We start from the raw sequence: 24,595 nt of genomic DNA, 5'->3' as shown, positions 1-24,595 counted from the left end.
AAGGCAGATTTTCCAAAGGAATGGCAATCTGAAAACAGGATTCTCATCAGCAGCACTAGATTCCAGAAAACAATAGAAAAATACCTTAAAAGTCCTGAGAGAAATGAACTAACTATCCAAAATTCTATACTCAGGTATATTATCACCCAAAGGCAAATTATGTAAATTATAACAGAATTTACCCATGGACCCTTATTGAAAGAACTATCAAAGGATCTAATGCAGCAAGAATAAGAATGAACTCTGCATGAAGGAATAAAATATAAGCAATGGATACTACAATGCAAATGCTATATCAAATTATCTGTAGGTTTTCTGTTTTGTCACTATCCAAGTATAAGTAAGATGCCAAAAGTGAGATTTAAACATTCACTCTCCCACTGAAGCAGGAAACTCCTCTCAAATGTCAAACACAAAATCATAACAAGATTAATTAAGATTCACGAGGTATCTGTACATTTAAAGGGATTAAAAAAATTTTTAAGTCAGTGAGACATGACTTCAGCTTATTTTAGATTCCTGATATCCTTATTTATCTTAAAATAAATCCTCTTTTAAATTTTACTATGTATCATATAATGTTATACATTTAAAAAATTTCTCAATTGATGTAACATATTATAGAATACATCAATAAACATATCTAAACTAAATTTCAACTTATTTGATGATATATTAGCAATAGTAGTAAAATAGTTTTGATTAAATAAATTAATTCATTATAAAAACTTTGAAAAGTAAAGATAGAAAGCTTGAAATAATCATTAAAATTCTACTATCAAGAGAGAATGTCAGCATTGTTTCATATTCCATGAAGATATTTTTCTATATATTTTATATAGTTGAGGATATACTATATACAATTTTTCCTATATTTTTTCCTTAGCATCACCTATCATAAAATTCTTCTCATTATTTTAATTGCTGTATCGTGTTCCATAGTATGAACATAATTTGTTTCCAAATCATTAGACCTGTAAGATGCTTCAAACTTTTTGATTTTATATATTGAGATTAACATATGATTGCATAAATTTTTTGGATTTCTTAAGGGCAGATTCCTAAAAATGACTTGGGTTGAATTGCCTTTATTTTATTTTATTTTTATTTTGTTATCATTAATCTACAATTCCATGAGGAACATTATGTTTACTAGACTTCTCCCATCACCAAGCCCCACCACATACCCCATTACAGTCACTGTGCATCAGTGTAGTAAGAAGCTATAGAATCACTACTTGTCTTCTCTGTGTTGTACAGCCCTCCCCGTGCCCCCCCCCACATGATACGTGCTAATCGTAGTGCCCCCTTTCTTCTCCCACCCCCCCACCCCTTATCCCTGCCTTCCCACCCATCCTCCCCAGTCCCTTTCTCTTTGGTAACTGTTAGTCCATTCTTGGGTTCTGTGAGTCTAATGCTGTTTTGCTCCTTCAGTTTTTTCCTTTGTTCTTATACTCCACAGATGAGTGAAATCATCTGATACTTGTCTTTCTCCACCTGGCTTATTTCACTGAGCATAATACCGTCTAGCTCCATCCATGTTGTCGCAAATGGTAGGATCTGTTTTCTTCTTATGGCTGAATAATATTCCATTGTGTATATGTACCACATCTTCTTTATCCATTCATCTACTGATGAACACTTGGGTTGCCTCCATTTCTTTGCTTTTGTAAATAGTACTGTGATAAACATAGGGGTGCATATGTTTTTTTCAAACTGGGCTGCTGCATTTTAGGGTAAATTCTGAGAAATGGAATTCCTGGGTCAAATGGTATTTCTATTTTGAGCTTTTTGAGGAACCTCCATACTGCTTTCCACAATGGTTGAACTAATGTACATTCCCACCAGCAGTGTAGGAGGGTTCCCCTTTCTCCACAACCTCGCCAACATTTGTTGTTGTTTGTCCTTTGGATGGTGGCCATCCTTACTGGTGTGAGGTGATATCTCATTGTGGTTTTAATTTGCATTTCTCTGATGACTAGCAATGTGGATCATCTTTTCATGTGTCTGTTGGCTGTCTGAATTTCTTCTTTGGAAAACTGTCTGTTCAGCTCCTCTGCCCATTTTTTTATTGGATTATTTGCTTTTTGTTTGTTGAGGTGGATGTCAACCCTTTATTGGATCTGTCGTTTATGAATATATTCTCCCATACTGTAGGATGCCTTTTTGTTCTGTTGGTGGTGTCCTTTGCTGTACAGAAGCTTTTCAACTTGATAAAGTCAAACTTGTTCATTTTTGCTTTTGTTTTCCTTGCCTGGGGAGATATATCCATGAAGAAGTTGCTCATGTTGATGTCCAAGAGATTTTTGCCTTTGTTTCTTTCTAAGAGTTTTATGGTTTCAAGACTTACATTCAGGTATTTAGTCCATTTTGAATTTACTTTTATGTATGGGGTTAGACAATGATCCAGTTTCATTCTCTTACATGTAACTACCCAGTTTTGCCAATACCAGCTGTTGAAGAGGCTGTCATTTCCCCACTGTATATCCATGGCTCCTTTACCATATATTAATTGACCATATATGTTTGGGTTAATATCTGAGCTATTCTGTTCCACTGGTCTGTGGGTCTGTTCTTGTGCCAGTACCAAATTGCCTTAATTACTGTGGCTTTATAGTAGAGCTTAAAGTTGGGAAGTGAGATTCCCCCTGCTTTATTCTTCTTTCTCAAGATTGCTTTGGCTATTCAGGGTCTTTTGTGGTTCCATATGAATTTTAGCACTGTTTGTTCCAGTTCATTGAAAAATGCTGTTGGTATTCTGATAGGGATTGCATTGAATCTATAGAATGCTTTACACAGGATGGCCATTTTGACGATATTAATTCTTCCTAACCAAGAGCATGGGATGAGTTTCCATTTATTAGTGTCCTCTTTAATCTCTCTTGAGAGTGTCTTATAGTTTTCAGGGTATAGGTCTTTCACTTCCTTGGTTAGGTTTATTCCTAAGTATTTTATTTTTTTTATGCAATTATGAATTGAATTGTTTTCCTGATTTCTCTTTCTGCTAGTTCATCGTTAGTGTATAGGAAAGCAACAGATTTCTGTGTATTAATTTTGTATTTTGCAACTTTGCTGAATTCAGATATTCTAGTAGTTTTGGAGTGGAGTTTCTAGGGATTTTTATGTACAATATCATGTCATCTGCAAATAATGACAGTTTAACTTCTTCTTTGCCTATCTGCATGCCTTCTTTTTCTTTGTATTGTCTGATTGCCATGGCTAGGACCTCCAGTACTACGTTAAATAACAGTGGGGAGAGTGGACATCCCTGTCTCATTCCCAATCTTAGAGGAAAAGCTTTCAGCTTCTCTCTGTTAAGTATGATGTTGACTGTGGGTTTTTCATATATGACCTTTATTATGTTGAGGTACTTGCCCTCTATACCTATTTTGTTGAGAGTTTGTGTCATGAATGGATGTTAAATTTTGTCGAATGCTTTTTCAGCATCTATGGAGATGATCATGTGGTTTTTGTCCTTCATTTTGTTGATGTGGTGGATGATGTTGATGGATTTTTGAATGTTGTACCATCCCTGCATCCCTGAGACGAATCCCACTTGATCATGGTTTATGATCCTCTTGATGTATTTTTGAATTCGGTGTGCTAGTATTTTGTTGAGTATTTTTGCATCTATGTTCATCAGGGATATTGGTCTGTAATTTTCTTTTTTGGTGGTGTCTTTGCCTGTTTTTGGTATTAGGGTGATGCTGTCTTCATAGAATGAGTTTGGAAGTATTCCCTCCTCTTTTATTCTTTGGAAAACTTTAAGCAGAGTGGATATTATGTTTTCTCTATATGTGTGATAAAATTCAGCAGTGAATCGATCTGGTCTTGTGGTTTTTTTCTTGGGCAGTTTTTTGATTACCTATTCAATTTTGTTACTGGTAATTGGTCTGTATAGATTTTCTGTTTCTTCCTTGGTCAGTCTTGGAAGGTTGTATTTTTCTAGGAAGTTGTTCATTTCTTTTAGGTTTTCCAGCTTGTTAGCATATAGATTTTCATCATATTCTCCAATAATTTTTTGTACTTCTGTGGGGTCCATCGTGATTTTTCCTTTCTCATTTCTGATTCTGTTTATGTGTGTAGATTCTCTTTTTCTCTTAATAAGTCTGGATAGGGGTTTATCTATTTTGTTTATTTTCTCAAAGAACCAGCTCTTGTTTTCATTGATTTTTTCCATTGTTTTATACTTCTCAATTTTATTTATTTCTTCTCTGATCTTTATTATGTCCCTCCTTCTGCTGACATTGGGCCTCATTTGTTCTTCTTTTTCCAGTTTCAATAATTCTGACTTTAGACTATATTCATTTGGGAGTGTTTTTCCTTCTTTAAATAGGCCTGGATAGTTATATACTTTCCTCTTAGAACTGTCTTTGCTGCGTCTCACAGAAGTTGGGGCTTTGTACAGTTGTTGTCATTTTTCTCCATATATTGCTTGATCTCTATTTTAATTTGGTCATTGATCTATTGATTATTTAGGAGCATGTTGTTAAGCCTCCATGTGTTTGTGAGCCTTTTTGCTTTCTTTGTACAATTTAGTTCTAGTTTTATACCTTTGTGGTCTGAGAAGTTGGTTGGTAGAATTTCAATCTTTTTGAATTCCCTGAAGCTCTTTTTGTGGCCTAGTATGTGGTCTATTCTGGAGAATGTTCCATGTGCACTTGAGAAGAATGTGTATCCTGCTGCTTTTGGGTGTACAGTTCTGTAGATGTCTGTTAGGTCTATCTGTTCTAGGGTGTTGTTCAGTGCCTCTGTGTCCTTACTTATTTTCTGTCTGGTGGATCTGTCCTTTGGAGTAAGTGGGGTGTTGAAGTCTCCTAGAATGAATGCATGGCATTCTATTTCCTCCTTTAATTCTGTCAGTATTTGTTTCACATATGTTGGTGCTCCTGTATTGGGTGCATATACATTTATAATGGTTATATCCTCTTGTTGGACTGATCCCTTTATCATTACGTAATGTCCTTCTTTATCTCTTGTTACTTTCTTTGTTTTGAAGTCTATTTTGTCTGATACAAGTACTGCAACACCTGCTTTTTCCTCCCTATTGTTTGCATGAAATATCTTTTTCTATCCCTTCACTTTTAGTCAGTGTATGTCTTTGGGTTTGAGGTGAGTCTCTTGTAAGTAGCACGTAGATAGATCTTACTTTTTTATCCATTTTATTACTCTGTGTCTTTTGATTGGTTCATTCAGTCCATTTACATTTAGGGTGATTATTGAAAGATATGTACTTATTGCCATTGCAGGCTTTAGATTTGTGGTTACCAAAGGTTCAAGGGTAGTTTCTTTACTATCTAATGATCTAACTATCTCAGTTATTAAGCTATTATATACATAGTCTGATGATTCTTTATTTCTCTCCCTTCTCATTCTTCCTCCTCCATTCTTCAGATGTTGGGTGTTTTATTCTGTACTCTTTTGTGTTTCCTTTGACTGCTTTTGTGAATAGTTGATTTTATCTTTTTGTCTTTAGTATTTGGTTGGTCTGTTTTCTTTGGTGTGATTTTATTTTCTCTGGTGACATCTATTTAACCTTAGGAGTGCTTCCATCTAGAGCAGTCCCTTAAAAATATCCTGTAGAGGTGGTTTGTGGGAAGGAAATTCCCTCAATGTTTGATTGTCTGGGAATTGTTTAATCCCTCCTTCAAATTTAAATGATAATCATGCTGGATACAGTATTTTGGTTCAAGGCCCTTCTGTTTCATTGCTTTAAATATATCATGCCATTCTCTTCTGACCTGTTAGGTTTCTACTGAGAAGTCTGATGATAGCATGATGGGTTTTTCTTTGTAGGTGATCTTTTTTCTCTCTCTCACAGCCTATAATACTCTGTCCTTGTCTTTGATCTTTGCCATTTTAATTATTATATATCTTGGTGTTGTCCTCCTTGGGCGCCTTGTATTGGGAGATCTGTGGACTTCCACATTCTGAGAGACTATTTCCTTCCCCATCTTGGGGAAGTTTTCATTGATTATTTCTTCAAAGACACTTTCTATCCCTTTTTCTCTCTCTTCTTCTGGTACCCCTATAATGTGAATATTGTTCTGTTTGGATTGGTCACACAGTTCTCTTAATATTCTTTCTTTCCTGGAGATCCTTTTATATCTCTCTCTGTCTCAGTTTCTCTGTATCCCTGTTCTCTGATTTCTATTCCATTAGCGGTCTCTTGCACCTGATCCAGTCTGCTCTTAAGTCCTTCCAGGGATTGTTTTATTTCTGTACTCTCCCTCCTAACTTGGTCCTTTAGCTCTTGCATATTTCTCTGCAGGTCTATCAGCATGGTTATGACCTTTATTTTGAATTCTTTTTCAGGAAGATTGGTTATATCTGTTTGCCCTTGTTCTCTCTCAGGGGTTGTCTGGGTAATTCTGGACTGGACCAATTTATTCTGCCTTTTCATGGTAATAATGGTAGTTGTAGGCAGGTGGCATGTGTGTCAGGTGGGAGAACAAAGTCCCTTTCTGTTTGCTGTTTGCCCTGCCCCTCACCGTTGCCTGTGTCATTTACCCGCACACCACGAGCAGCCCTCAGGGTAGCCCAGAGCCTGTTGGGATTGGCAGACACACTGGGTGTGCTCTCCTGAGAACGGCATCCCTTCACACCCTGCCCCAGCCAGCCGCTCACCAGTGGCAGCCCCGGGTCTGGCTGGGTGGACGCATGCCAGGAGGAGACTCTGGGCAGCTGCTGTGGGTGCAGCCACTCTCAGGCTGCTCAGCTGCTGTAGCGGGGCCATGCCAGAGGGGAAATGAACAGCAGGCTGTTTATTGCTGTGAGGCATTTCAGAGCTGTGCTGCCTCCCAGGGGGCTGGGGCATCCGAAGCTCCTCGCATTTCCAGCCTGTTGGGCTGAGTGTGCCCAGATGATTCCGTCCAGCTTTCAAGCCCCTGTCTCTTTAAGACTTTCAAAAAGTACTCACTTTTCTTTTTCCCAGGGGAGCTGGCTGTGGGGACCCGCTCCCAGATTTTACTTTTCCGTTTCCCTAATATCCAGTACACCATGCGATGTGTGTCTGTGCTCCTGGTGTGGATCACTAGGGCTGGTTATTTAGCAATCTAGCACTTCCACTCCCTCCCCACTCTGACTCCTTTCCTCCCACCAGTGAGCTGGGGTGGGGGAAGCCCTCAGGTCTCACCAGGCCACGGCTTGGATCTTACCCCTTTCCTGAGATGCCGGGTTCTTGCAGATGTAGATGTAGCCTGGCTGTTGTACTGTCTCCTCTGGTCTCTCTTTTAGGAATAGTTGTATTTGTTGTATTTTCAAAAATATATATGGTTTGGGGAGGAGATTTCCGCTGTCCTACTCATGCTGCCATCTTGGCTCCTCCTACTGAATTGCTTTTTAAAAACAATTTCTATGACTTTTAATTGTATCTTTAGTCTCTTACACCGAAAAATTTTAATTCCTAACAACAGTTTATCATAAGTATTTCATCCTATAATATAAAGAAAATACCTAACAACACCAGTATTACCATTTATACTAAAACTACTGGAGTTTGCATTTCTCTGCAGTTCTTTTGTCCTGGAGTGTATCCCACTAAGAATGTACAAAGTACTATATTCTAAAATCTGTACCTTGTTTATTCCCTTAACAATATATATCAGAGATCTCTATAATCGTTGATCAATTCATTCTTCATTGGTTAACCAAATATTCTTTATGGTTCTTTATAATGAAGAGTAACAAAACCTTCTTCTATTTTCATATCTTTCTAACTGGACTAAATCCACATCTTCCTGCTGGTTTGGATTAGAGACCCAGTTGGACATTGATGCAATGAGTCTGCTTAGCTGTAAATACTTCCCATTTCATAAACGTTCAATAGCTTCCACTTATCTATTATATAAAACTCAAATTGTTTTGTCAACCATTGTTTTGGCTCCTGCTTATGTTTCCAGTCCTATTTACACTAAACCTTTATTAGTAGTCTGATACATGGCCTGATTCAAAAGGGGCCTAAACAAATGAGTCTCCCACCCTCTAAAATGGGACTCTGAACTAAAATGAGAAGAGAGTTGTATTCAGTGCTGCCTAGTTACAGGGTTGATTAGTAGGAGTTGGGAATGGTCATGAAGGGAGACCTGACTTCAGCTTATTTTGGATTCCCGACATCCTTCTTATTTATCTTAAAATAAATCCCCTTTTAAATTTTAGTTATGGTTTCTGTTTCTTTCAACCAAAAGAACACTGACCTGAGTCCAGGCACTGAGGAACCACTGAAAGATTTTATGTTGGGAAGTAATCATCAGATTAATAATACTTAAGGGATGGTTGGAGAAAGAGATCACATGGGATGGAGACTGAGAGGCCAGATGAGTAGGAGAAAAACTCAGTGGAAAATTGTGTTAAAGAAAACAATACTGTGTTTTAAGGATGTGGCACATGCAGCAGAAAGATCAAGTAAGACTATAGAACGTCATTTGGATTTGGTAACTAATCTAAAGTTACCTTTGCAAGAGCAATGCTAATGGAGTGGGGATGGAGGAGAGAAAAATTACAATGTCTAGAGTCCTGGATGATAGGTTAGGAATTGCAGGTAAATATAGAGCACACCTTGGAACCCTGGCTGAGTTGAGAAGGCATTTGCTACAGGTGATAGCTTCAGGGAGGATTTTTCTTTTTTAAAATTAATAACACGTAAGCATATTTGTATGCTAGGGAGAGGAGCAAAGAATGAGAGAGACTGATAGAAATTTAAACTTGATAGAACTAACTTCCTGAAGAGAAAGGAAGGGAAGGGACCTAAAACACAACTAAGAGGGATTTGCTTCTGATGTCCACTAAGGACACCAAGATACAATAATAATGCTTACTATGTGCCAGGCATTGTTCCAAGCACTTTAGATGTATTAACTGAACTGATGGATATGATGAACTTGGGAATGAAGACTTGAAGGCATGTGCACTGAAAATCAAAATGTCTGAGTATGAAGATAAAATGATGTACTAATGACTTGCTAAAAGAGAAGGAAGAAGAGAAACCTCTTTCTTCCTTTGTAAGTCTTCTAATTCCTTGCTAGTCAAAGTGTAGTCAGCTGACCAGCATCTCTGGCATCACCTAGGATTTTGTTAGAAATGCAGAATTTTGGGCCCCACTCCAGAACTACTTAATCAGAATCTCCAAATGATTCATACACACATTACCGTTAGGAAGTATTGAGATAGATGAGTGTGGATTTAGCCTTTATTTGTGCTGGACACAGTATGCCAAGAGATACAAGGGGCATTCTGTGATGTTCTTGAGCTCCCAGACTCAACGTATTCCCTTTGATAACTTCTCTGATGTCACCATCATTCCCTGATAACTTCAGTCTTTTTCCAAATGATCCGTCAATCACTGCACTATCTCCTCCCTAATTTCTTCCAACAACCCAGGTGCTCTCACATCTGAACATCAAGGTGTTGCAAGAAAATATAAGCTTCCTTTCAGTTTTAAAATTCTTTGATATACTGTGTCATAGACAAACTTCTTCAGCACAGAAAAAACACCAGAAAATCAGCCCAAGTAAAATAAAATTTAGTCAGTGCCAAAAATAATTGAGGAGAAATTTGCAGTTAACTACACACAACGTATGCCACCCCCCAACCTTCTTCTCTTGGGTCACCTTTAAAGTCATATCGTGTCTTTTTTCTCGGAATGGAAATGACATTCCAATTTTTTGAGGTGCCTATGCGTTCTTATGAATGGGTTTTTGAGCTACCCTTTACCCCCTTTTTTGTGCAAAACCAAACCGAAATTCTTCAAAATGTATTAAATCAGTTGAGGGTCTGAGTGGACGCTTGAGTTAGAGTGCCTTCTCCCGTTAACGTGGAACCAATTTCCCAAGGGGAGGTTCTGGGGAGCGAGGGAAGTCTGCGTCAAACTGGTCACGCAGCCTATCTGTTGGGGGCATCAGTGCTAATGGAAATTTTGGCGTCGTTTTTTAAAGACTAGCGATGCTTTTGTGATTTAGGCTTTCATTTTATACCAGAACTGAATCTTGCCGACCTGCTGATTTTTTCCGAGCCGGTGGTTTTAAGCGCTGGTACCTGCTGGGCTGACGCTGGCGGTCAAAAACGGGTGAAAAAAACATTTGTTCCCTCCTCAAGCGAGCTGATCCAGAGAGCTGCAAATGTGCTCTATTGCCGCTGGCAGAGCCGAATTTGCGGTGGCCTGAGGCATTTCAAAATTGAACGGGAAGGGTTTTTAAGCTGTGGAGGGAAAGGTGTTGGTTCCATGTCAGCCGCTGGCCCCCGGGCTCTGACGCGCCCCTCCCGCCGTCGGGTCAGCCCCCATCCCTAACCCCCGCCCCCGGCCCCCAGCCCTTTCCTCTCCTCGCCTCGGCTCCAGAGCCCCGCCCAGGCCCCCACGTCCCCCATCTCCCTCCTCCTCTCTCCCTTCGGCCTGCCTCTCGTTGACCGTTCCTCCCCCTTCCTCGCTTCCCTTCTTCCTATCCTCTCCCCCTTCCCCCCCCCCCCCCCTGTAGTCTCCAGCCCAGCCTAGCTTGCTTTCTCTCCTAATTTCTCCTCAGATTCGCGCTCCCGCTGCAGACGCCACCTCCTGTCTCAGCTAGGGCCCCGGAGGAGGCGCGGCCGACCAGCTGCGCGCAGGCGCACTGCGCGGCGGGCGCGCGGGCAGGCCGGGCGTCCGCGCAAGCGCGCGCTGCTTGTGCTCCGCTCTGGCGCGGGCGGCTGGTCGTGCTTTGGCTGGCTGGGGCAGGGCTTGCGGCCCCGCGGCGGCGGCGGCGGCGGCGGCGGCGGCCGCATCGGTACCATGTTTCTTCACTCAGTCAATCTCTGGAACCTGGGGTTTTATGCCCTCATGGTCTTCATGGCGACGCTGGGGCTGTGGGACGTCTTCTTCGGCTTCGAGGAGAACAAGTGCAGTATGAGCTATATGTTTGAGTACCCGGAGTATCAGGTGAGGTTCCGCCCTCTCCGCACCTGGGCGCTCCGCGACCCGGGCTCCTCCTGCCTGGCCCTTCGGTGGGTTTCCGCTGCCTAAGCTCTCCGCGCCTCTCCTGCTCCCTTATCCCAACGTCGTCTCTGTTTTCCCCGCCCCGGAAGACTCTGCAGACCCCACTGCCCCCCTCACCTGCCCTTTGTGTCCTCTCTGAGCCGTGGTGTGTTTGATTGATGGGTTCCCCAAGCGCCCTCCCCGCCCGCTCGTAGCCGATTCCCCGTCCCTCCGTCCCCTTCCCTGCCCAAATCCCAAGACAGACTGTCATGCCTGGTCGGCCCCAACCCCCCTCGTGTCCACGCAATCTCAGCCCCTCTCCCTAAACCCAAACCCCATCTTCCCTGCGTTCCAGCTTTAACAGGTGCCCTGGACCTTCCTTTACTTCCCACGCGTGCCAGTCCTCCCCTCCCGCCCAGTGATTTGCACGTCGCTCTCGCTTTTCTAGAGAGACCGAGCTTCAGCCGAGTGTGTATTGGCTGGATAGTTCCATAGGCTACTTTAGCGACCCCAGGGTTTTACCTCGGTGTGAAAGGCGAAACTGATGAGTAATAAAATGGAAAAATACTGAGGATCCTTTCTGTAAAGTTTTGCCGAGCCTCCTGCTTTGTAGGTTATGTGACGGTGCGTGTGCATGCATGCCTGTGTTTGTACATGTCGCCTCTTACCAGTTGCATACAAAATCTATTTCATGGTATTATTTTTGTTTTCCCAGTGTTTGCAATTTTAGATAGACCCGGCCCTTTTTTCTCTCTCGCCCTGTGCCCCCTCCTCTAACGTTCCATTTTGAATATTTTCTGTCACTGTTGCTTCATCAGTTCAGCATAGTAGAATCTAGAATTTAATTCACGACCAGATGTGAAAAGAGGTGGTAACAAATTACACAGCTGCCCAAGGAAATTTCTCCCGAATGATTATTTTATTTTTAAACCCATCTCAATTATGGAATGCATATTGTAACTGCCTGCCATAAAAAGTATATGTACTACAATGCATAAGTGATAAACGCATTTTTAGTATACTTTTAAAACCACAGCAGATTTTTTCTTTAAGGTGGAGGATGCAAATTGTGATTGCTTCTGTGTACAGGTCATTGTGGAGGAGTGTATTATTTGATTATGCTGCTATTATTTAGATCTTAAAAACTACTTAAGGTTTCAATTGCTGAAGAGCATCCTTTCCCTTGGGCAAATTCTAGTTTAGATTTCATTTACTTTGAGATCCTTATCTGGTTTTACATCAGTGTTTATAAAGGAGTGGAAACATTTGATACCAGATGCTATTGAAGAAGATTTTAGCATGTTAACTGTTGTCTCTTAATTTCTAAGCTAATATTCTGATTTATATATATCAGAGACTACAATATATAGTTAAATAAGTGGGCTTTAGTTTAGATTTTTTAAAACTGAAAACAGCCTTTAGTGGTTTAATAATTAGGAAATTCCCAAAAGATTCAAATAGGTCAGTTTAGTTTTGTACTGCTTGGAAGAGTTTGATTAAAGTAAAATTAATTATTTTGGAACAGTGCAGTAGTAATTCCCATTTATTTTTAGATTACCCACAATTATTGAGGCTATTTTAATATTTACAGTAGTAGAAATTGCTTAGTGTTGGAAACAAAGCATATGGACCTCACAGATGCATTTCGTGCCTCATAAAATTGACTGGAAAGACAAAATTAGTGGAGCTAATGAATGTAAAGAGCTATTTGGCTTTGTTTTTGTTGAGTAATCAGTATTTCGTTATTTTGATTCAGATTGCCTTTTTACACTTCTGTTAATTTGTTAGTACAGTAATAATTACAGTGGCAAGAGTTTTTGATCCACATTTTCAGTAGATTTTTATTTTTATGATGTAAAAAGCTGTATTAATTCACTATTGTGTATTTGACTCTTAGTCCTTTTATTGTACACACTGCCATGATATTTTACAAAAACAATTAAAACCTGCCTATAGAACTGAGTTATTTTGAATATAGTGAGATTTCTGGATAACTGAGGTCATCTGATTAAGAATCAATGGTTTTTAGTGAATGAAAGTGTTCTAAACATATTCTATATATTGTCTACTTTTAATTATATTTTATAGAAACTCTAATTGTTCACAGGTTGATATCCAGCATATGGGATGGTCTAGTCATTGGGTTTTCTTCTATCTCTTGATGACTTTCTTCTTTTTACTGCTATTTTCATGTTCTTTAGGTAAATTTTAGAGGAAATGAAAGGTGGTTAAACACACTCAATTTTACTTTCCATTTAAAAAATGGAAATTGAACCTCTTTGTTAAAATAAGTTTTGAATTTAAAATTGTTTGATTACCTGTATTAATTTTTTACCTTTGTATTTCCTAGATTTGCTTATTCAGAATTAACTGAACATCTTACAAACCTATCAGGCAAAATACACATTATCCTTTTAAGCTTCTTGCTTTATGACAATAAGGCAAAGCTTTTATTTGGTAGCAAACAGTCTTAGGCAGATTGTATATAGTGCAGGAACAAGAAAGCTGCAGGAATAAAGAATAGTACTGTGATGGTGGGAAAGCACCAGAACACATTGCATAAGCAGTATGTATAGTATGTTATCATTTATGTAAAAAGGAGAAAATAACCTATAAACACATTTACTTGTGTATACGTAAACTATTTCTGAAGCACAAAACTGCAAACATTGGCTAACAGACCACATGTAGGAGAGAGCCTTTTCAGTGTATACCCTATTGAATCTTGAATTTTGAAATTTACTAAAAATAAATTTCAATACATGGCATGTGTAAGTTATAAGAATGTAAGAATAATTACATCCAGATTTTAAAGGACCTCTCTCAGTCTTTTATTATCTGTATATGCAGTGAGGGAACACATGAGGTGTATATTTTAGTAAGGTATTTCTTGATAGCAGAATGGACTGTGGATTGTAGCAGGGAGATTACAACAGGGAGAGAGATGAGTCAGTTGTTAGTCTTTTTATCAAGTTGGAGTCCTCAGGAGTATCCTTGGGGACGGGGGTGGGGGAAGCAAAGGGCTGGGAGCTCTTTAAAACTATGTTCATTTTGATCAAAATCTTTTTTTTTTAATTTTTTGGTTAATTTTGGAGTTCAGACTTTAATTTTTCAGATTTTAATTCACAACTTAAAGATACATATCATAAAGACTTTAGTTTCTTAAATCAGTATTTTTCTAGCACTTGTGAATTTGTTAGAATTTTTGTCTTTTGAAAGAAGTCTAGGTTAAAAAACCCGGTACTAAGGCAGAGTCAAGAGGAGTCAGAGGATGGACAGCAAGGGCAGGATTGTGGAACTAAAATTTAAGTTACTGATCTTAATTAAAGATCTTTTTTGGGGGGATGGGAGCTCATTTAAAATAGTCTATAGGAAAGCATCAATTTAAAATATATTGGAGTCCTGTTGCTATAGATGTTTCTTTATAAATCCCTTGACCCTCTTCTGTTTTTTCATCAGCATCTTTTTATGCCTACACCTTTTCTGTCCTTAATCTGGACAATACCCTTCCTGTCTCTTCCTGTTACTCATTCCCAACTTGAATTCTGGAAATGCAGGTTCCTCATTTGCCTTATTACCTCCCACTTTCTTTGTTGTTCTACCTCTTTTTTTCCCCCTCTTTATATTCTTTCCTTTCCATATTGTATGCATTCATATTTTTAAAAATGTATGCTTTGTAACTACAAAATTGCTTTCATAATACTATATTATGAAATATATCAAATATATTGTTTGTTTTTCTGTCTCCAGAGAATTAAATATTTTTTGATATATTTGATAGTTTCCTGTTCTTCTGAATTAATTTGCGGCTGGCTCAGAATTTTGTTTAGCCAAAGTCCTACAAAGAATAATGATCTAATGTCCATGTACTGTTATAGCAAATGGTGTACTAACTTGGGAGGAGTTAAGACAACTGTTTCCTTGTTATCTCGTATTTTCTTGTTGCTTAATTTTTACCTAAAGAAACAAAATACTGTGTTATTTTCATTTTTTATTGTTCACTGTGCACAATCAATGTTGAGACTAACTTGGGTTGAAATGCATGTACATATATAAAGCAGGTACTGGGGTTGGTATTTCTGTGTTTGGTATTTGAGGAGATAAAGTTGCTAGCATACAGTCTCTAAAGATGTTTATATGGCAATATTAGCACATATTGTTTATGGCAAGATCCTTAAAGGAATATTCAGGAAGGGGCATGAAGATCAGAATTCTACTTTTTAGAACAGTAAGGTTTTTCAGTAGTCATTACCATTTATAGTTTTTAAGATTAAGTAAGAATTTTTATCAATCAGTGTACCCCCTTGCTTGACCATTAAATCTATTGGTGGGTCTACTTAAATGAAATCTACTGTTCGATGTAACTGATTTTATTTTTAATGGTTTCTATTCTATCAAAATGCATAAAAAGAGTTTATACTTTACTGTCACTTTTTAGATGGCTACCTTTTTGGGATGACATTAAGATATAATTTATACTTTGTTGAAAAAAATTGGATGACATGAATTAGTGGCTCATTTGGTATACAATAATGTGAATTTTTGCAGAGTCATCTAAGTCTTGCTGACAAACCATGTGCCTGTTCAATGAAAACTGAAACAGATGCTAATTCATTGAAATGTTTGTGGTGAGAAGAGTGTACATATCTTGACCAAGACATGGCTATAAGGTTCAGATTAATTTGTTAAACACATTGTAGGTCAAAGCATATTAAGTGGAGAGGTCAGAGAACTGCATTATCAAACAAACTTACTTTCCTTTGAGTGATGTAACAGCTACAATAAAGAGTTGGGCCTGAGTACAAGGAGAGATATTGCAAAACAGTTTAAAACAGCAAAAAAGAATTGATTTGATAATGGAAAGCTTTTATCATTTCTAAGTATAATTAGTATTGATACCAAATTAAATGCATTTCCAATTATGTTAACATGTTACTTGCTTACATTTACCAGTGTTTTTCTGTTGTCAGTGACTATTTTTAGTAGTTTGTATCATTAAAATTTAAGGTAGTCCTACTTTGTGCTTTCCCAAAGACTGCATGATTGAAAACTCACATAATTCAAAACTAATTCTCCATATGAATAAATTAAAAGTAGAACTTGTTTTGGGCATTAAATGTAATTTATCACCAGTAATATTTTTATATTGTAGTAATTTGAATTTGTATAATTCATAGGTGGGTACAGTGAGGGCGAATTGTATTAATAAAGTTGACTGAAGTGAAATCACCCTTTCTTTTCTGTAGAAAATAGAACTTCCGAAGAAATTGGCAAAACGTTATCCTGCATATGAATTATATCTTTATGGTGAAGGATCCTATGCTGAAGAACACAAAATCCTCCCTTTGACAGGTATTCCAGTTCTGTTCCTTCCTGGTAATGCTGGAAGTTATAAGCAAGGTAAGTCTTGGAAGTAAATTTTGAAAGGTATAAAATTTAGTTGAAGAATTTACCAGATACATACTTTATATTAAAGTACTGTGCTAGTCATATTGGGAGACACAAATATATGACATTTTGTCTGAAAGAAATACATGTGAGAAGTATATAGGAAAGAACAGTTGAAGACTACTTTGCAAAGAGTAAGAAGGAAAAAAAGAATAATATGGAGTACGGTGGGATAAATAGATGGTATAGGAATTCAGGAATTAACAGAAGAAAAAAAGATTTATGTTGTAAATGGAGGATGGAGAAAATAGAACCTGAATCACTGATTAAAGAAGTAAATCAGTGGTTTTTGTTATGAACAAGAGACAAGATTGATCTCTTTCTTTTGGAACTATTTAAATTTGATCTAGAAATACTGAGGCAGGCACCAAAAAGTGACAGTAGGGTAGTTATATGTACAGATTCCAAATTGAATATTGGCTTGGAGATACAGCAGTTATTTCTGGCATAATGACCCAAGTAATCTAGAGGTAATTTTATCTAAAATCTGCTTTTTTTGTTGTTAATGAGGACAGAATTATTTCAGCATTTAGTATAATTACTTACATGCTTTTTATCTACCAAATATTTATGGGGTACCTACCATGATCCAGGCAGTATTCTAAGTATTAGGGATATAAAGCAGACATAAAGTCTCTTCATCAAACTTATGTTGTTGGGAAGATGCCCATCAAACAAATATGTCAGTAGTGTTAAAAGTAAGAAAAATAAGAGTAAGGGATAGAAGATAAACAGGATCAGGAGGTACTAGTTTAGATGAAGTTGCCAGGAAAGGTCAGTATGAAGAGATGACATTTAAGCGGAGGCTTAATGTAGCAAGGAACTGAGGTATGTGACTGTTGTGGGGAAGACTCTGAGGCAGGAACATGCATGGTGCATTCACCCTTGAAGTGTGAAGGGGAAAAGGGAAACTGTTGGAGGGTTTTGGACGGAAATGATGTAACCTGATTTTTTTTTGTTAATCATTGTAGTTGAAATATAACAGACACAGAGAAATGCATAGAATATAGATGTTCAGTTAAACATTATTATAAAGTAAATTTCCATAGAACTGAAACCCAAGTCAAGAAGTAGATTGCCAGTATCAGGAAACACCCTGTATGGCTCTTCCTGCTTAAACCTCTCTCCTCTCTTTCTAGACAGAACCACAACCCTAACTTTAAGGTAGTAATTTTTTTGATGTTCTTTATAGTTTTAGTATCTACGCATGAATCCCTAATACAATCTACTTATTTAGGGTTATTTTAAAACTTTGTAATAGAAATATAATCATTCCTTATGTTACTCCTTTGTATCTGGCTTCTTCCACTCAACGTTGTATCTAAAACTTATCCCAGTTGTTGTATGAGCTGTGATTCACTCATTTTCCTCTATATTACTCAGTTGTATGACTATACCATAGTTTAAACATTCTGTCTTTTGACACTTGTTTATATTTATTAGCAATTACAAACAATGAATATTTTTCTTATTTTGGAACATATAAGTCCATGTTTCTGTAAGATGCATACCATAGGGTAATTCTATTATGTGTGTCCTTTTATTTTTACTGCTTGTCCTAACTTTTACTCCCAGAAACAGTATACTTCCCTTTTCCACATCCTTGACAACATTAGAATGGTTAGACTTTTATATTTTAAACTGGTAGCTATGATTTATTTTTAGAAATTGATCACTCTGACTTTGCTGTTTGGAAAATATGCTGTAAGGGGCAAAAATGGAAGAAAGATACTAATTGTCATTAGTCATCAGGGAAGTACAAATCAAAACTACAGTGAGATTCCTTGTTGTACCTGCTAGAGTAACTATAATCTAAGAGACAGATAATGACAGGTGTTATTGAGAATGTGATGAAATTGAAACCTTCATACATTGCTGGTGGGAATACTGTCAAACACTTTGACAGTTTGGCAGTTCCTCAGAGTATTAATATAGAGATTTATGACCCAATAATTCCAGTATTGATATATTCCCAAGATAACATCCACATAAAAATTTGTTTATAAATGTTTTTAGCAACAATATTCTATATAGCTAAAAGGTGGAAACAACCCAAATGTCCCATCAACTAATGAATAGATAAGTAAAATGTGATATATCCATATAATAAAATACTATTCAGCAATAAAAAGAAATGAACCACAAAGAATATCCTTGAAGAAAATAAAGGCTGTAAGCTCCTTGACATTGGTTTTAGTTATGTCTTTGTGGCTTTCACTCCAAAGGCAAGGGAAACAAAAGCCAAAATAAAAAAGGGGGTGTATCAAACTAAAGAGCTTTTGCACAGCAAAGGAAACTGCCATCAAAATGAAAAGGCAGCCTACTAAATGGAAGAGTATATTTGCAGACCGTATATCTAATAAGGGGTTAATATCCAAAATATATAAAAAACTCATACAATTCAACAACAAAAAAATACAACTTGATTTAAAAATGGGGCAGAAGAGCTGAATAAACATTTCTCCAAAGAAGACATACAGATGGCCAGCAGGTATATGAAAAGATGCTCAATATCACCAATTATTAGGGAAATACAAATCAAAATCACATGAGATGTCACCCTCATACCTGTTAGAATGGCTGTTCTCAAAAAGACAGGTAAAAACAAGTGTTGGCAAGGATATGGAGAAAAGGGAACTCTTGAACACAGTTGGTTGGGTCATAAATTGATACAGCCACTATGGAAAACAATGTGGAGATTCCTCTAAAAATTAAGAATAGAATACCAAAAGACCCAGATACTCCACTTCTGGGTATTTATCCAAAGAATACTAAAACAAATCATTATGAAAAGTTATATGTATCCTGTAGTAATTGTAGCATTATTTATAATGGCCAAGATGCAGAAATAATCTAAGTGTCCATTGATAGATGAATGGATAAAGAAGATGTATTTTTATGCAATGGACTACTACTCAGATGTAAAAAAGTGAAATCTTAAATTTTATGTTTTGTGACAACATGGCTGGTCTTTGAGGGTATTTTGCTAAGTAAAATAAGTCAGATGAAGAAAGACAAGTACCTTATGATTTCTCTTATATGGAACCTAAAAAAACAAAACAAATGAACAAACAAAACAAAAACTCATAGATACAGAAAATAGACTAGTGGTCACCAGAGGGGGAGGGGGCCAAGTGTATGGTGATGGATGGTAACTAGACTTGTGGTAGTGATCACTTTGTAGTGTTGAATTCACCAGATGTTGAATCATAAAGCCATATACCTGAAATGTACATAATAACTTTAAAAAGTAACATGAATTACATATTAACAATGTGGATGAACCTTGAAAACGTTGTAAGTGAAAGAAGCCATTCATAAAAGACCACATATAATCCCATTTTAGAAAAATCCTGAATAGGCAAATCCCTCAGGGCAGAAAGTACATTAGTGCTTTCCAGGAATAGAAGAGAAGAGGAATGAGGAGTGACTGCTGATGAGTACAGGGTTTTCTTTTTGGGGTGATTAAAAAATGTCTAAAGTGAGATTGCAGAAATGATTGTACAACTCTGTGAATATACTAAAAATCGTACACTTTACATGGTGAGCTGTATAGTATTGAATTATATATGTTAAAAAAATGGAATGGCAAACAGAAGTATTTTGTTTGTAAAATCGTATATGTACTGTGACTTTTAATGTCAACTAATAAAATCAATTAACAAAGAATTCTGTGAAAAGATTTATAAAACAAAACCTACAATGGGAAAAGCAGGGAGACCAGTTAGGAATATATTAGAGTAGTCCAGGCAAGACATGATGGTGCCTGGATTAGGAAGATAGCGGTAGAAATGGTGAGAAGCCTTGATTGGGGATATATTAGGAAGGTAGAGCACGACAGGATTTACTGATGGAATAGATGTCATATGTAAGAAAAAGACAAATCAAGCATGAATATCTAAACCAAATGATGAGCAGACATTTCTTGTAGGAATTTTCTTCCTCTTAAAATCTTCAAGTGTGACAAAATTCCTATTTCTTACTCTTCAAAGAATCCCCTCCCTCCCTTCTAGCTATTGTTGCACTACTAAAGGAGAAGCAGGTAGAGAATGACCTATTCAATTTTTATGTAATTTAAAAAATATTTAAGGCACAAGACATAACAACTGCTAGGTTAGTTCGTTCTTCTAAATTGATACTATTAAATGATGTCAACCTGAAATGGGTTGTTTATGTTCATAGTGTGGGATAAAGTTATTTGTTAAGAGACGTTGGAGCAAGAATGGATAAAACTTAAAAAATTTTTTTAATGAGCCCTTCATCCATTTCCTCTGCAGTTCGTTCTATTGGCTCCATTGCACTTAGAAAAGCAGAAGATATTGACTTCAAGTACCACTTTGACTTCTTTAGTGTGAATTTCAATGAAGAGCTGGTGGCATTGTATGGTGGAAGTCTTCAGAAGCAAACCAAATTTGTACATGAATGTATCAAAACAATTCTCAAACTCTATAAGGTAAGAGAGAAGCACACAAATCATTAGTGATCAACATATTAGCATTTTTTAAAAAAGGGACTCAGCATATTTTAAATAATTTATTTATTTATATGGAAGTTGAAGTAAAGATCACACAAAGTTTTCCTGTGGGAGTCTGTTGTTTTGAACACAATGGTGGTTTTGAAATTTTTATTGAATATATAAGAAACCTTGTGAATTTAGGGCAAACATTTTTTTTTAACTTCATTTGAAGTTAAATTAGGAGTGTAGTGCATTTCCTAAAAGCCATTAGTATGGATGTCTGCTTTTAGTTATAATGAAGTAACTGGTACTAAGGTAGACCATTTCCATATATAGACAACCATAAAACTAGACTATCTGAAGCACATGTTTTCACATGTTGGACAACCAAGCAGTAAAAAACGTTGGTCCTGAAAAAAGGAAAACACGTGAGATGAGCTTGATGATTGCCCTGGATTTCTGCAGCAAGAGTTTTCTAGACCATGGGGCAAATAGATGGAGATCAAGTAGAGCACAATGACATCACTGAGATGAAAGGAGAGATTGGAATTTGGGACTGTTGCAGTGGTTTGATTTGTGTGGAGGGTATGAGAAAGATGTGAACTAGACAGAGATAAGTGCTCTAGATTTCTTAATCTTTGAATGCTGTGCTTCATATGCACAGAGAAAGAAGCTGCAAGGCCGTATAGCATACAAGGGAGGAAGTGGTAGGATGTATCAACCTCAGGTGCAAGGAATAGGGGGAATACATGTTTCTAGAAAAATTTAAAAGAGCAGTAAAACAGACTAAAAAGCATTCTGTGCCAGCAATTCTAAGCAGTGTGAGGGATAAATACTACTTTCTATTACCACTTCTCCCTTTAGTATGCCACAGTACAGTCCTGGCAAAAAACAGTTACTGGGGAATTGTGAGCTGAATTGAGATTTCAGAGGCCATGTGGTGCTGGACTCAGAAATGTTGAACAGCTGGAGCAGAAAGACCTTTCTGAACACATTGATATTCAGTCAACACCCAGAAAGGACACAATTTAAGAATAGAACTACTCTAGCCCTAAAGTAAAGAGGATCCACTCAATAATCCAATTGAGCATTATATTAACAATGCTTAAATATTGTCTCAAAAATATTGAAATTAATGATTTAAATTCATAGATGTAGACCTAACAAGGGAACAGACTGGGAGTGTCAGCAGAGACAATGGAAACTATTAAAAAAAGGAACAGAAAGGAAAATCTAGAACTGAAACAATACATATCAGAAATTAAAAATTCAGTAGATAGGATTTAAGTAGACTGAACCCTACAGAACAAGGTCATTGAATTTAGAGATAGGACAATAAAAACTATCCAAAATGAAGCACATAGGGTAAAAGGATAAAAGGGACAGAGTCTCAGGAACCTGTGAGACAGCACTAAGCAGACTTAACATATGTAACTGGAACCCTAGAAGAAAAAAATATTCTAAGAATTATGGCCCCAGATTTTCCAATTTTGATTAAAGATTTTCAAGCCACAGATCCAAGAAGGTCAATGAATGTCAAGCAACATAAGTACAAATCACACATAAGTATATCATAGTCAAATTTTTGAAAACCAAAGTAAGGAAAAAATCTTAAGAACAGCCAGAGAAAAAGGCCCTTTTCTTATAGGGAAAAACAATAAAAATTATCATTGCTTTTCATCAGAAATAATGAAAGCCAAATACAACAGAAAATACCTTAAAGGTCTTGGGGATGGGGCAGGAGAGCAGGACTCTCAACCTAAAATTGCATATCTAGCAAAAATATACTTCAAAAATGAGGACAAAATAAAGACATCGTCCAAGTAACAGAAACTGACAATTTTGTCATTTGTAGAAAGAAAGAAGAAAATAAAAAATTACCATTAGGTCAGCAGTGCAATAATAATTGCTGGAGACAAGATCAATCCATGGATGCTAAAATTAGTGGGTGAAAGTTTGAGGAGAAAAAGGATATTCACATGGTCTCAAAGTCCATTCTAAAATACTGTTTACAAGGGAAAGTAATAACTTTACAGTGGAGAACCTGGAAGATACCATCTTAACTAAAGTTAACATCACCAATTATAAGACGTATGACAGTGTGAACTTCCTTGACATGATGCACTGAGAAGGATGCGACATGATTTCTGTGGCATTATTGTCAAAAATGTGTAACTTCTAATAAGAAAAATTCAGACAACCCAAATTGAGAGACATACTACAAAATAACCAGTACTCTTCAAAAGTATCATGGTCATGTTTTCTTCCACCTGCTACTTCTATGGCTTTTCTTCTTCCTTCCTAATCACAACCCATAAATAGAATTCGTGCCTCATATCGAATTTACCGTGTATCACAATTCTTCCAAGTGGTAAAGATACCTCAAGACAAATGCTGGGCATAGAAGCCACAGGGCATAAATATGCAAAGAAGTAAAAAACTAACCTTTTCAAACAATAAGGCTTCTCTCTCACTTACCAACTTTACATTTCCCTGTATGGCCCCGGAAGATGACTGGTTAGCCAGAGACGGGTAAGATTCCTCAAGGGAGGAACAACACAGTCGCAGGGGGACCATCAGGTGAGGAATTGGGGATCAACAGAGGTGAGGCTTAGAACCCCCTCCCCCACCCCCCGTTCTGAGAGAAATCTGCTGCATCTGTGGATGTTTTATTGCCCTTGTCTAGCTTGGATTAACACATAGTCTACAGGCACACACCTGATCATCTGCATTTGTTCTCTTACAACACTAAACTATGTTTTCTACCTTTATCTTGCATCTACCTACCACTTCAGCATTTTATTAAAAAAATAAATAATAATAAAGAGAGAAAAAAGAAAAAAAGTATCATGGTCATGAAAAACAAGGAAGGAGTGAAGAACTGTCACATTGTCACAGATTAGAGGTGACTAAGGAGAAATAATATATGCAAGGTGGGATGCTGGATCAAATCTTGAATAGAAAAGGTACATTATAGGGAAAATTGCTGAAATTTAAAGTAGGCTGCTGTTTCGTTAATACTATTGAACCAGTGTTTATTTCTTGATTTTAATATTTATAACATGATTATGTAAAATATATCAGGGGAAGTTGCATGAGAGGTATGTGGGTATTTTTTATAACTTTTCTCTAATTGATTCAAAATAAGGTTAAAACTTTTTATAAATGAAAATGCATTATGAGGTTTATAAGTTTAGAAGGAAAATAGATAACAGTGAAAAGATGGGGAGAGGAGTAAATAAATTATTCTACTTTGGTAACGTGGTATAATATTATTCTTGGTAGACTTAAGGTTACGTATTGTAATTTCTAGAGTAACAACAACATAAAAGGAGATAGAGCTAAAGAACAAATGGAAGAGAAATACTCAATCTGAAAGTGGGAAAGAAAAGAAAAACATGGGACATATAGAAAACAAATGGCAAGATGGTAGAGTTAAATCTAACTATATCAATAATTACATTATTTTTAGATAGATTAAACACTCCATTTAAAAGGGAAGACCTTGTCAGACTGAACTTAAAAAGCACAACCCACCCAAGTATATACTAATGTGTCTATTAGAAAGCCAAAGCCACTTTAAATGTAAATATCCTGATAGATTACAGTAAAAATGGAAAAAATATACATGCGAGCACAGATCAGATGAAAGATGGCATGGCTATCTTAACATCAGTTAAATAGATTCTAGGGCAAAGGATATTACAGGGGTAAAGAGGAATATTTCATAATGATGAAGAGCTCATCAGGAA

The 24,595-nt window shown here is 37.0% G+C and overlaps 1 protein-coding gene and 1 long non-coding RNA gene across 4 annotated transcripts in view; one reads left to right on the top strand and one right to left on the bottom strand.

The window, feature by feature from the left end:
- LOC140845024 (uncharacterized) overlaps positions 1 to 10,640 on the bottom strand; it is a 32,853-nt gene extending 22,213 nt beyond the window's left edge. The window contains exons 1-2 of one of the 2 annotated variants that reach the window (XR_012123625.1): positions 10,541 to 10,640; positions 9,992 to 10,194 (exon numbers count right to left, since the gene is read on the bottom strand). This is a non-coding gene — a long non-coding RNA (uncharacterized lncRNA). The remainder of the gene's footprint in view (positions 1 to 9,991; positions 10,195 to 10,540) is intronic. The other variant, XR_012123626.1, reaches the window with a different exon arrangement.
- A 116-nt stretch (positions 10,641 to 10,756) lies between these two features.
- The window catches only part of PGAP1 (post-GPI attachment to proteins inositol deacylase 1), a 94,834-nt gene continuing 80,995 nt past the window's right edge, over positions 10,757 to 24,595 (top strand). For both annotated transcript variants that reach the window (XM_073218490.1, XM_073218489.1), the window contains exons 1-3: positions 10,757 to 10,903; positions 16,186 to 16,339; positions 20,665 to 20,840. In XM_073218490.1, the coding sequence (XP_073074591.1) occupies positions 10,757 to 10,903; positions 16,186 to 16,339; positions 20,665 to 20,840 (477 nt within the window). The remainder of the gene's footprint in view (positions 10,904 to 16,185; positions 16,340 to 20,664; positions 20,841 to 24,595) is intronic.

This window comes from Manis javanica, chromosome 12 (genome assembly GCF_040802235.1).
Source record: "Manis javanica isolate MJ-LG chromosome 12, MJ_LKY, whole genome shotgun sequence".
Taxonomy (NCBI): Eukaryota; Metazoa; Chordata; class Mammalia; order Pholidota; family Manidae; genus Manis; species Manis javanica.
Note: the sequence above shows the minus strand (reverse complement) of the source record. Positions and strands in the feature narration are given on the sequence as shown.